This window comes from Lampetra planeri, chromosome 3 (genome assembly GCF_965212315.1).
Source record: "Lampetra planeri chromosome 3, kcLamPlan1.2.h2, whole genome shotgun sequence".
Classification (NCBI taxonomy): domain Eukaryota; kingdom Metazoa; phylum Chordata; class Hyperoartia; order Petromyzontiformes; family Petromyzontidae; genus Lampetra; species Lampetra planeri.
Window position 1 is genome coordinate 741517 of NC_136109.1, and position 13099 is coordinate 754615.

Below are 13099 nucleotides of genomic sequence, written 5' to 3' on the forward strand. Positions count from 1 at the left end.
GCCGCGTTCGTCGCGCGGCACGCTGACCGCCGCACCACCGCTCCCCAACGTGGTACTCGGCACGACGATCAAAGATCCCCCCCCCCCCGTGTAGCCTCAACAGACTGTTGGGGGCAAGTGCTGTTAGCGAGTAGCGCCTATGAAGGCCGGCGATGGTTACACACCGCACCGGGTACTCATTTGAGGCTACACCACCGCTCCCCACACACACACACACGCGGTAGCTCACTCAGCGGAGACACGCACAGTGTGGGGGGGGGGCGGGGGTGGTGCTTCTCTCATGTAGGGGACGGTGAGGGGGGGCAGCTGTGATGGTGTTGGCGGGACGGCCCGCGGTGGCGACGGACCGTGCGCCGGCTGCCCCAGCAGCTCGTGCTTGAGGCGGTAGAGCTCGGCGCTGGGGCTCAGCGAGCGCAGCCACCGCGCCGTGTCGCTGCTCAGCGCGGCGTCACGCAGCGCCAGCGCGCCCGTCGACACGTCCAGCGGCACCCACGCAGACAGCCGGTGCTCGCTGGGGGGGAGGGGGTGCACGGAGGAAGATGGTTGGGGTCGTAGGGGTCAGGGGGAGGCACAGGGGTCAGGAGGGATGGAGAGGGATAAGGGAGATACAAAAGGGGTTAGGGAATACGCAGGGGATAGAGTAGACACAGGGGCTGCGGCGTGCGATGGGAGAGTATTCAGTGTTAAAGTATTGTTTTTATGTTACCAGGTGAAGCCCACTGAGCTACGTAGCTCTTTTTCAAGGGTGGCCTGGCCATCACAAATGATAGCTTAACGAAGTGGCCCATCACGTGGGAATGCGTAGCAGCCAAATCATGTTAAGTGCGTGACGTTGATTCTAAACGTGCAGTGGAAAAACCGGGAGGACCCGGAGAAAAATTCACACGACCACGGGGAGAGAGACACCGCAAACTTCAAATACACAACAGGCGTCAGGGTCGGGATCGAACCCCACGACCTCCCGTATACGAGGCGAGGTAGTCAACATCTCGCCACCGCAGCCAGGTGATGGGATGTTTGGCTGATAGGAGGGTGATGACCCCATGACCCCGTGGCCTCACTGTGGCTGCAGCTCATAGACGCCCTGCAGGGGGTGGCTGATGCTGCGCACCGCCTGCATGAGACGGCGCTGAGCCCAGGTCGTCAGGTGTGTCACGGCCTGCACACACGCACAGTACACACAGCACACAGTGTATACAAAACACAGTACACAGGCTGCATATAGCACACGTTACATAGTACACACAGCACACACACACTTCACAGAGCACACACAGTTCATATAGCACACACAGTACACAGCAGGTATGCGTCCGTGTGCTTGTGTAGTGACACAGCGCCGACTGCTGTCCAGCAGCGGCAACTGCGGTGGACAGGTCGCGCACACGCCGTCGAGCACATACACGGTGTGTGTGCCGAAAGGGCGGAGAAACTGGAGCAAAGGTGACGGAAGACCTCATCTGGAAGCCCCTGGAACCCGCTAGTGGGTTCGAGAAGGGAAGCGCGGCGTGGCTCTGCCCTGGCCGAGTAGAATAAAAGCAGCGGAGAGAGAGAGCTCAGGGCTGCCGGTACTGGGAGTGGACTCGTCTCGTCGTCGCTGCTGCCTTCGCCCGACAATTGCACGGCCGGACAGTTGTTGGCTGTCTCGGTCGATGCTGTCGACCGGGGTGTACGGCAACGTGGTTGAGAGAGAGGCGGCAATCCATGTGAATGCCAACGGCCGGAGTGGTGTAACGGAATAAAAGAGAAGGTGCCTCCTGCAACGACCTCGTCTCCGACCGTGTGCGACACACACACACCGACCACTACACATGCGGTGTAGCGCAGCGGTTAACGTGCTGCGCTGCGAACCAGACGCCCCCACGTTCATTCCCGCTCACGACCATCAGCAGTGGTGAGACAAAGTTGGCCGGGCGTGGTGTTGGCCACCCACCCCTTCGTGTGCCGTGACGGTCTTAACAGCCGCCGCTCGCTAACAGCACTTGCCCCAACGGTCTGTTAGAGCTTCACGGGGGATCTTTGTCTTCGTGTGCGTGCATGCGCGTGCTTGCACGTGCGTGCACACGTGTGTCCGCGAACCTCCTGGCCCCATCCTCCGAGCGCTTGCAGCGCGTCCTGTGTCTCGTTAGCAGTCACCGCGGCGACCAGGGCTGTGGGCAGGCCCTCCATGGCCTGGCGGCGCGCGTCCTTCGCGGCCAGGTGAGCCGCCTCGGCCCAGCGGTCCCACGCACTGCGCAACCTCTCTGCACACACGCAAAGACAAAGATCCCCCGTGTAGCCTGTAACAGACTGTTGGCGCAAGTGCTGTTGTGATGCCGCCATCGCCACGAAGCCGTTCAGCAGGCGCCCTAGCTACGACCTCGCCACCACCAAGCGACGGAGCCAACCCCGCGCCCCCCTCGCCTCACCTCACATGAACACACCCGCACGCATTTCCCCCCCCCCCCATAGAGCTCCGAGGGGAGGTCACCTGGCTGACCGGTTTTAATCCGAGAAGCCCGTATCGGGATAACTTTCACGGTTTCCGGTGACCAGGGAATTGGACGACCTCCCCCGATGCTACTTCGCGGCGCTGCGACCGGCATTAAGATTGCAAGGTCGTGGCGAGGGGCCACTCGGCCACTGCGGCTGAAACGTACCCCCCACACCCACGCACGTATCGACGAAGCAGGCAGGGGAGGGACGGCATGATTAGCATGACCGCAGGGGCTCTTGCGCGTAGTCGCTGATGATTAGGATAATTATGCTTGAGCGCGCAGGCACCATTGTTAGGGAAGTTAAAGGATAAAGCTGAAAGTATGAATAATCAGGAGAGCGGAGGCACGCGGGGAGCCCGTACACAAATTCCCACGGCGAGCCTTTGTGATGGACGCCGCCGCATAATGTGCATAACCAAGGCACCCTGCATAAGAAAGCGATTGAATAGCACATGCCCCACACATGGCAGGAGAGGGAGCGAAGAGTACGTGGGAAGGGGGGGGGGCCTGAGTCCTGGAATTAGGATAAAAGGGAGCGTAGCAAGGTAGAGCGTTCTCACGTCACTTCAAGAGGCCCGCGTTCAAGTCGGCTCCCAGCTCTGCCCTCCGGACGTCCGCGTGACGTGTCCAGACGAGCATCGAGGAAAAGCCACAGGACGCCGAATACTTCGAACCGTGAGTAGCAAAGTGAAAGGGTATCGTAAGCCGATAAATAGGGAATAGGCCCAGGGGTAGTAGGATAGGCCAGCCTCGTCGATACGTACTGATTTAACAACAAGTCCCAGGTAGCAGACAATAAATCATTAATAGCTGATCGTGGCCTCGTGTGATCTCGTTGAGAAGTGTGAACGCGTGTAGTGCTTCGTATACAGCGGCTCGCCTCGTGGGAGCGCTGCGCAGAGCGGCGCGAGAGTGGGTGTCGTGTGTGGAGCTGCGTGTGTGCGCGTGCATTCACTCCGTGTATGATACAGGTGCGCGATTGGTAACGTGGTTATTCGACGTGGAGACGAGTGCTGCATAGGGCGGTAGACGGGCACACGCTCGCAGCGTGCGAGAGCTGTACGTAATGGTGTATGGCGTTTGATTGATCATGCTGTGCGTACGTATGCTCGCAGCGTGGGAGCGCTGCGCGAGGCTGTAACAGTAGGGGCGTCGCGTTCGAATGCCAGCGAAACCCTAGCGGGTAATCGGGCGGTGCGGCAACGCAACTGGAACAGGGGATGCGTGAGGGAGAGACCCTGGGGGCCAACGGCCCCCACACTGTTAGCGAGCAGCACCTATGAAGGCCGGCACGGAACACGAGGGGGTTGGTGGCCAACACCACGTCCGACCGCCTTTGTCTCCCCAGTGGCGATGTGTTACACACCGCACCGGGTACTCATTTGAGGCTGAGTCGACCTAGGGGAGGCCCAGGACCAGTTCAGATAATCGTCATTAGTGTTGGTTGTGAGCGGGAATCGAACTCGGGTCGCCGGGTTCATAGCGCAGCCAACAACAAACACACACTGACATACACTTTAAGTTTCACGAAGTTGTTTTTTGTTTCAGTGTGATTAAACTGGAGTATCATTATAATCTACGGCGCCATTGTTGTCGGCCATTACGGGGGGCCAGGCGGAGTTCGTGGAGGTTGTCGGGGTGGCAGTTATTGCGGTGGTCGCGGTTGCCGTGGTTACTGCGGTTGCAGTGGTGGTGGTAGTGGCTCAATGTGACGTTGGTGATGTTTGCAGCAGTGGTTGAATTGTTTGTTGTGCTAGCGGTGGTTGTCGTCGTGATGACGGTGGTTGTGGTGGTGGCAGTGATTGCAGTGGCGATTGTGGTGCTTGCAGTGGCAGCTATTATGGTCGTGGTTATCGTGGTTATCGTGGTTATCGTGGTTGTCGCGGTTGTCGCGGTTGTCGCAGTTGTCGTGGGTATTGTGGTTGTCATGGTTATCGTGGTTGTCGTGCTTATCGTGCTTGTCGTGGTTGTCGTACTTATCGTGGTTATCGTGGTTGTTGTGGTTATCGTGCTTATCGTGGTTGTCGTGGTTATCGTGGTTGTCGCGGTTGTCATGGGTATTGTGGTTGTCGTGCTTATCGTGCTTGTCGTGGTCATTGCGGTTATCGTGGTTGTCGTGCTTATCGTGGTTGTCGTGGTTATTGTGGTTGTCGTGGTTATCGTGGTTGTCGTGCTTATCGTGGTTGCCGTGGTTATCGTGGTTATCGTGGTTATCGTGGTTGTCGTGCTTATCGTGGTTGTCGTGCTTATCGTGCTAATCGTGGTTATCGTGGTTGTTGTGGTTATCGTGCTTATCGTGGTTGTGGTTATCGTGCTTATCGTGGTTATCGTGGTTGTCGTGCTTATCGTGGTTGTCGTGGTTATTGTGGTTGTCGTGCTTATCGTGGTTGTCGTGGTTATCGTGGTTGCCGTGGTTATTGTGGTTATTGCGGTTATCGTGGTTGTCGTGCTTATCGTGGTTATCGTGGTTATCGTGCTTATCGTGGTTGTCGTGGTTATCACCGCGGGCGAGCTCCAGGCCGCGCCGCGCCGGTTCCCATGCGGCGTCGGCGGAGCGCCGCGCGCGCCCCTCCCCCCACGCCGCGCCCCCCACCGCCGTCGCCTCGAGCAGCAGCAGCCGCTCCAGCACCAGGTGCATGGTTCGCGCCAGCACGCGCTGGGGCCACACCTCGTGCGGACACACGCGGGAAGAGAGACACGGGGAGAGGCAAGGGGAGAGACAAGGGGAGAGAAACGGAAATGAGCGGAGAGGCACGGGGAGAGTCACGGGAGGACGCATGGGGAGAGACACGGGGTTGAGCGGAGAATCAAGGGGAGAGACACGAGGAGAGACACGGGAGGACACACAGGGAGAGACACAGGGAGAGACACGAGATTGAGAAGAGAAACACGGGGTCCTCCGAGAAGAGACACGAGATTGTACGGCGCGATACACAGAGAGGCACGGGGAGGCATGAGGATGAGCGGAGAGACACAAGGACACATGGGGAGGCACGGGCGAGACATGGGGGGGGGGGGGGGGTGTAGCGCCGTAGCTCAGGTCACGTGGGTCACGGTGGGTGAGGACGGGGCCGCTACCTTGCCCTTGAGGTCCTGCAGCATCTGCTCCGTCCTCTTGACGGCCTCCTTCACTCCCTTGCGCAGCCGCGCACCCAGCTGCTCCAGCTTTTTCTGAACGAAACGAGACGGAAAGGCGACACGCGCCACGTCCGTGAGCCGCAAGCGTCCCTCCCCCTCCGCTCGGCAAAGTCGCGACGCCTGGGGCCGCTGGGCCACAGCGGGGCCGCGGAACGCCTACCTGCGCGTTGCGCAAGTTGTCCGCGTCGGCGCGACCCACGACGCGCACCGTCGTCTTGTTGAGCAGCTCCACGGTGGCCTCGAGCAGCACGCGGTCCCCGTCGCTCCTCCGCCGCTCCCGGCCGGCGACCCCCGACCCGTCCGGGCCCCCCTGCGTCGCGGCGGAGCGCTTGACTGGGCGGCCCGCCGGCGACGCGGCCATCGCCCCCCTCCGCGCGGGTGGCTCCCGGCCGGGCCTCGTGAAGGCCTTGAAGCGCACCCGCGTGCTGGTCTCCAGGCAGGCGGAGGCGTGCGCCTCCTCTGAGCTGGTGCCTGCGCCGCCAGCATCGCCACGACAGCGCTCTCGGTTAGCCAGCGGCGGCGGTGGTGGTGGTGGCGTCACCGCGGGTAGTGCTGCCCGTGGCTCCGCACACGCCGGTAGTCACCTCCAGCGGCCACCGGCACGCAATCAACCCCGGCGTAAATTAACCCGGCGAGGCCCGATCACTCGGGCCACTTACATGCCATACACTAACACTGCCCAAAGACTCAACACTGCCCATAGACTCAACACTGGCCATAGACTGAACACTGCCCATAGACTCAACACTGCCCATACACTCAACACTACCCATAGCCTCAACACTGCCCATAGACTCAACACTGCACCATATATTCAACACTGCCCATCGACTCAACACTGCACCATAGACTCAACACTGAGCATAGACTCAAAACCGCACCTCCGATTAGCACGGTTGGCTACGTATGGTGCGAAAGAATTTAAACGTACGCACACACGGCCGTGTTGGATGATCTCCCCCCCCACTCCCCTCCCGTGTTGCGATGGGGGTGGGGAGGGGGGTGTCAGTGGGGGGGGAACGGGAAGGGGGTGTCAGTGGAGGCGGCACCTGAGGCGAGCGCGGAGAACAGACGCAGGCATTTGTTGGTTCTTTGCAGCTGCAGATTGAGCCGCTCGGAGGGCCCCGCCGTGGCCTCCAGCGACACGCGGTCGTCGCCGCGCGCGCCGACGTACGTCGCCCGCAGCGCCAGCGGCCCCGTCGGCGGGAAGTGCGCCTGCTCCGAGCGGGGAGGGGGCACGTGGGTGGTGGAGGGAGGGCACGGGGCGAGTTGGAAGGTCATGGTCAGAAGATGGAGGGGCAAGGGAAGAGAATAGGACAGGCCCACATTCGGGTTTGACACGGGGGCAGATGGAGACCCGCGGAGACGTGGGGACGCATGGAGACGTGGGGGCACGCGGAGACGCTGGGACACATGGAGGGACACATGGAGACACTGGATTACAGGAAAACTCGTTGTAGTGTGGTTACAATAGCTTTTTGCGCGCGTGTGCCTGTGCATGCGTGCGCGCATGCCCGCTCGCAGCAGTAGCTCCAACAGTCTGTTGAGGCTACACGGGGGACCTTCGTCTCTGTCTGTGTGCATGTGCGTGAGCGTGCACCTCTGCATTGAGGACGCCGTTGCAGCGGTCCAGGGCGCCACTCAGCGCCCAGTCCACCTGCTGGTCGTGCCGGGCGAGGTAGCTGAGCGCCGAGCTGGCGCTGTGAGCGCACGGGCTCAGCGCCAGCATGGAGCGCCAGCCCAGCACCGTGTTACTCGACACCTGCGAGCCCTGCTCGGGGGACACGGGACGCGAGAGATGGAGAGAGAAAGAGAGATGGAGAGACAGAGAGATGGATCAGAGATAGACGGGCGCGGAACATGAGACACGGGGACACAGGGGGACACGAGGACATCGAACACACAAGATTGGGACACCAGAGACAGAGAGACACATGAACGCAGGTCACCAGACACGGTACGTTAGGACACGGTACACGGGCACACGGGCGATGGGACACAGGTCACCAGACACGGTACGTTGGACGTGGAGGAACGTGGGACTAGGTAAGCGGAATCTGTCGTACGGGACCCGAATCGGCAACTTGAAGAGCGCGAAGGCAGGAGACAGAAGACGTGGAAATGAGGCAGGAGGGTTTGAGACAGGAGGACGCAGGGTGCACAGTCCAACAAGAGGAGGCCTGAGGACAGTAGACGGGAGGCTCGGGATGGGGATGCGGCGGCGTCTGAGGAAGAGGAGGAGGCTGCCCCCGTCGTGCGTGTCTCACCGTGACGTCGAGCGTGTAGTTGCGGCGGGCCCCGTCGCGCGTCTCCGCGTTCCTGAGCGCGAGCGACAGGTGAACGTCATCGGCATCGCGCCGCGTCAGCTGCAGCCTCACGCGGCTGCCGAGCAAGTGGCGCCCGCGCAGCAGCTGGTGCTGCCCGCTCACCCGCACGGGCTGCGCGGGGTGACACGGTCACGCGGGATGACACGGGCACGCGGGGCTCACCGACGCATGCCGCTCGCGAGCGCCCAACGTTCATAACCACTCGCTCACTCACGACCACTCACTACCACTCACTCACTACCACTCCCTCGCTCACTCACTACCACTCACTCACTACCACTCACTCACTACCACTCCCTCGCTCACTCATTACCACTCGCTCACTCATTACCACTCGCTCACTCACTCACTACCTCGCTCACTCACTCGCTACCACTCACCAACACTTGGTAGTTCTTCCTACCACCATCACTCCTTTGACTGCTTACCATCTATATCGGGCGGGTGTCTGGGTGTGGGCACTGTGGCCTCGGCTGTCTGTGTGTCTGTGTATCTGTGTGTCTGTGTGTCTGGGTGTCTGTGTGTCTGTGTTTCAGGGTGTCAGTGTGTTTCTGTGTCTGTGTGTCTGGTTGTCTGTGTGTCTGGGTGTCTGTGTGTCTGTGGGTCTGGGTGTCTGGGTGTCTGGGTGTCTGTGTGTCAGGGTGTGGGTACTGTGGCCTCGGTTGTCTGTGTGTCTGTGGGTCTGGGAGTCAGGGTGTCTGTGTGTCTGTGTGTCTGTGTGTCAGGGTGTCAGTGTGTCAGGGTGTTTGTGTGTCAGTGTGTCAGGGTGTCTGGGTGTCTGTGTGTCAGGGTGTCTGTGTGTCAGGGTGTCTGTGTGTCAGGGTGTCAGGGTGTCAATGTGTCAGGGTGTCTGTGTGTCAGTGTGTCAGGGTGTCTGTGTGTCAGTGTGTCAGGGTGTGAGTACTGTGGCCTCGGTTGTCTGTGTGTCTGTGTGTCTGTGTGTCTGTGTGTCAGGGTGTGGGCACTGTGGCCTCGGTTGTCTGTGTGTCTGTGTGTCTGTGTGTCTGTGTGTCTGTGTGTGGGTACTGTGGCCTCGGTTGTCTGTGTGTCAGGGTGTCTGGGTGTCTGTGTGTCAGGGTGTGGGTACTGTGGCCTCGGTTGTCTGTGTGTCTGTGTGTCTGTGTGTCTGTGTATCTGTGTGTCTGTGTGTCAGGGTGTGGGCACTTTGGCCTCGGTTGTCTCTGTGTCTGTGTGTCTGTGTGTCTGTGTGTCTGTGTGTCTGTGTGTCTGTGTGTCAGGGTGTCAGGGTGTCAGGGTGTCAGTGTGTCAGTGTGTCAGTGTGTCTGTGTGTCAGGGTGTCAGGGTGTCAGGGTGTCAGTGTGTCAGTGTGTCTGTGTGTCTGTGTGTCTGTGTGTCAGGGTGTCAGTGTGTCTGGGTGTCTGTGTGTCAGGGTGTCAGGGTGTCAGTGTGTCAGGGTGTCAGTGTGTCAGTGTGTCTGTGTGTCTGGGTGTCTGTGTGTCTGGGTGTCTGTGTGTCAAGGTGTGGGCACTGTGGCCTCGGTTGTCTGTGTGTCTGTGTGTCTGGGTGTCTGTGTGTCTGTGTGTCAGGGTGTCAGTGTGTCTGGGTGTCTGTGTGTCAGGGTGTCAATGTGTCAGGGTGTCAGTGTGTCTGTGTGTCTGGGTGTCTGTGTGTCTGGGTGTCTGGGTGTCTGGGGACTGTGGCCTCGGTTGTCTGTGTGTCAGTGTGTCAGTGTGTCAGTGTGTCTGTGTGTCTGGGTGTCTGTGTGTCAGGGTGTCTGTGTGTCTGGGTGTCTGGGTGTCTGGGTGTCTGGGGACTGTGGCCTCGGTTGTCTGTGTGTCAGTGTGTCAGTGTGTCAGTGTGTCTGGGTGTCTGTGTGTCAGGGTGTCTGTGTGTCTGGGTGTCTGGGTGTCTGGGTGTCTGTGTGTCAGTGTGTCTGTGTGTCTGAGTGTCTGTGTGTCTGGGTGTCTGTGTGTCTGGGTGTCTGTGTGTCTGGGTGTCTGTGTGTCAGGGTGTGGGTACTGTGGCCTCGGTTGTCTGTGGCTGTGTGTCTGGGTGTCAGGGTGTCTGTGTGTCTGTGTGTCAGGGTGTCAGTGTGTCTGTGTGTCTGTGTGTCTGTGTGTCTGTGTGTCAGGGTGTCAGTGTGTCTGGGTGTCTGTGTGTCTGGGTGTCTGTGTGTCAGGGTGTCAGTGTGTCAGGGTGTCAGGGTGTCTGTGTGTCTGTGTGTCTGTGTCTGGGTGTCTGGATGTCAGTGTGTCAGTGTGTCAGGGTGTCTATGTGTCTGTGTGTCTGAGTGTATGTGTGTCTGGGTGTCTGGGTGTCAGGGTGTCAGTGTGTCAGTGTGTCTGGGTGTCTGTGTGTCTGGGTGTCTGGGTGTCTGGGGGTCTGTGTGTCTGGGTGTCTGTGTGTCAGGGTGTGGGCACTGTGGCCTCGGTTGTCTGTGTGTCTGTGTGTCTGTGTGTCTGTGTGTCTGGGTGTCTGTGTGTCAGGGTGTGGGCACTGTGGCCTTGGTTTTCTGTGTGTCTGTGTGGCTGTGTGTCTGGGTGTCTGTGTGTCAGGGTGTGGGCACTGTGGCCTCGGTTGTCTGTGTGTCTGTGTGTCTGTATGTCTGTGTGTCTGGGTTTCAGGGTGTCTGTGTGTCTGGGTGTCTGTGTATCTGTGAGTCTGTGTGTCAGGGTGTGGGCACTTTGGCCTCGGTTGTCTGTGTGTCAGGGTGTCAGTGTGTCAGAGTGTCAGTGTGTCTGGGTGCCTGTGTGTCTGTGTGTCTGTGTGTCTGTGTGTCAGGGTGTCAGGGTGTCAATGTGTCAGGGTGTCAGTGTATCTGTGTGTCTGGGTGTCTGTGTGTCTGGGTGTCTGGGTGTCTGGGTTTCAGGGTGTCTGTGTGTCTGGGTGTCTGTGTATCTGTGAGTCTGTGTGTCAGGGTGTGGGCACTTTGGCCTCGGTTGTCTGTGTGTCTGTGTGTCTGTGTGTCAGGGTGTCAGTGTGTCAGGGTGTCAGTGTGTCAGTGTGTCTGTGTGTCTGTGTGTCTGGGTGTCTGTGTGTCTGTGTGTCTGTGTGTCTGGGTATCTGTGTGTCTGGGTGTCTGTGTGTCAGGGTGTGGGTACTGTGGCCTCGGTTGTCTGTGTGTCTGTGTGTCTGTGTGTCTGGGTGTCTGTGTGTCAGGGTGTCAGTCTGGCAGGGTGTCTGTGTGTCAGTGTGTCTGTGTGTCTGGGTGTCTGTGTGTCTGGGTGTCTGTGTGTCTGGGTGTCAGGGTGTGGGCACTTTAACCTCGGTTGTCTGTATGTCTGTGTGTCTGTGTGTCAGGGTGTCAGTGTGTCAGGGTGTCTGTGTGTCAGTGTGTCAGGGTGTCTGTGTGTCTGTGTGTCTGGGTGTCTGTGTGTCAGGGTGTGGGCACTGTGCCCTCGGTTGTCTGTGTGTCTGTGTGTCTGTGTGTCTGGGTTTCAGGGTGTCTGTGTGTCTGGGTGTCTGTGCATCTGTATGTCTGTGTGTCAGGGTGTCAGTGTGTCAGGGTGTCAGTGTGTCTGTGTGTCTGTGTGTCTGGGTGTCTGGGTGTCTGTGTGTCCGGGTGTGGGCACTGTGGCCTCGGTTGTCTGTGTGTCTGTGTGTCTGTGTGTCTGGGTTTCAGGGTGTCTGTGTGTCTGGGTGTCAGGGTGTGGGCACTTTGGCCTCGGTTGTCTGTGTGTCTGTGTGTCTGTGTGTCAGGGTGTCAGTGTGTCTCGGTGTCTGTGTGTCAGGGTGTCAGAGTGTCAGGGTGTCAGTGTGTCAGGGTGTCAGGGTGTCTGTGTGTCTGGATGTCTGTGTGTCTGGGTTTCAGGGTGTCTGTGTATCTGTGTGTCTGTGTGTCAGGGTGTGGGCACTTTGGCCTCGGTTGTCTGTGTGTCTGTGTGTCTGTGTGTCAGGGTGTCAGTGTGTCTGGGTGTCTGTGTGTCAGGGTGTCAGTGTGTCAGGGTGTCAGTGTGTCTGTGTGTCTGGGTGTCTGTGTGTCTGTGTGTCAGGGTGTGGGCACTGTGGCCTCGGTTGTCTGTGTGTCTGTGTGTCTGTGTGTCTGTTTGTCTGTGTGTCTGTGTGTCTGGGTTTCAGGGTGTCTGTGTGTCTGGGTGTCTGTGTGTCTGGGTGTCGGCACTGTGGCCTCGGTTGTCTGTGTATCTGTGTGTCTGGGTGTCTGTGTGTCAGGGTGTCAGTGTGTCTGGGTGTCTGTGTGTCAGGGTGTCAGTGTGTCAGGGTGTCAGTGTGTCTGTGTGTCTGGGTGTCTGTGTGTCTGTGTGTCTGTGTGTCTGGGTTTCAGGGTGTCTGTGTGTCTGGGTGTCTGTGTGTCTGTGTGTCTGTGTGTCAGGGTGTCAGTGTGTCTGGGTGTCTGTGTGTCTGGGTTTCAGGGTGTCTGTGTGTCTGGGTGTCTGTGTGTCAGGGTGTGGGCACTTTGGCCTCGGTTGTCTGTGTGTCTGTGTGTCTGTGTGTCTGTGTGTCTGGGTGTCTGTGTGTCTGTGTGTCAGGGTGTCAGGGTGTCAGTGTGTCAGGGTGTCAGTGTGTCTGTGTGTCTGTGTGTCTGGGTGTCTGGGTGTCTGTGTGTCTGGGTGTCTGTGTGTCAGGGTGTGGGCACTGTGGCCTCGTTTGTCTGTGTGTCTGTGTGTCTGGGTGTCTGTGTGTCTGTGTGTCAGGGTGTCAGTGTCTGGGTGTCTGTGTGTCAGGGTGTCAGGGTGTCAGAGAGTCAGGGTATCAGTGTGTCTGTGTGTCTGTGTGTCTGTGTGTCTGGGTTTCAGGGTGTCTGTGTGTCTGGGTGTCTGTGTATCTGTGTGTCTGTGTGTCAGGGTGTGGGCACTTTGGCCTCGGTTGTCTGTGTGTCTGTGTGTCTGTGTGTCAGGGTGTCAGTGTGTCAGTGTGTCTGGGTATCTGTGTGTCAGGGTGTCAGGGTGTCAGTGTGTCAGTGTGTCTGTGTGTCTGGGTGTCTGGGTGTCTGTGTGTCAGGGTGTGGGCACGGTGGCCTCGGTTGTCTGTGTGTCTGTGTGTCTGTGTGTCTGTGTGTCTGGGTTTCAGGGTGTCTGTGTGTCTGGGTGTCTGTATCTGTGTATCTGTGTGTCAGGGTGTGGGCACTTTGGCCTCAGTTGTCTGTGTGTCTGTGTGTCTGTTTGTCAGGGTGTCAGTGTCTGGGTGTCTGTGTGTCAGGGTGTCAGGGTGTCAGAGTGTCAGGGTGTCTGTGTGTCA

The 13099-nt window shown here is 58.9% G+C and overlaps 1 protein-coding gene across 1 annotated transcript in view; it reads right to left on the minus strand.

The window, feature by feature from the left end:
* Positions 1-91: 91 nt before the first annotated feature.
* The window catches only part of LOC144734457 (uncharacterized), a 105013-nt gene continuing 92005 nt past the window's right edge, over positions 92-13099 (minus strand). Inside the window, exons 51-59 of the mRNA XM_078616652.1 lie at positions 7883-8053; positions 7216-7386; positions 6665-6830; positions 5776-6086; positions 5556-5648; positions 4887-5145; positions 2080-2243; positions 1062-1159; positions 92-511 (exon numbers count right to left, since the gene is read on the minus strand). Of these exons, the coding sequence (XP_078472778.1) occupies positions 226-511; positions 1062-1159; positions 2080-2243; positions 4887-5145; positions 5556-5648; positions 5776-6086; positions 6665-6830; positions 7216-7386; positions 7883-8053 (1719 nt within the window). The 3' untranslated portion in view covers positions 92-225. The remainder of the gene's footprint in view (positions 512-1061; positions 1160-2079; positions 2244-4886; positions 5146-5555; positions 5649-5775; positions 6087-6664; positions 6831-7215; positions 7387-7882; positions 8054-13099) is intronic.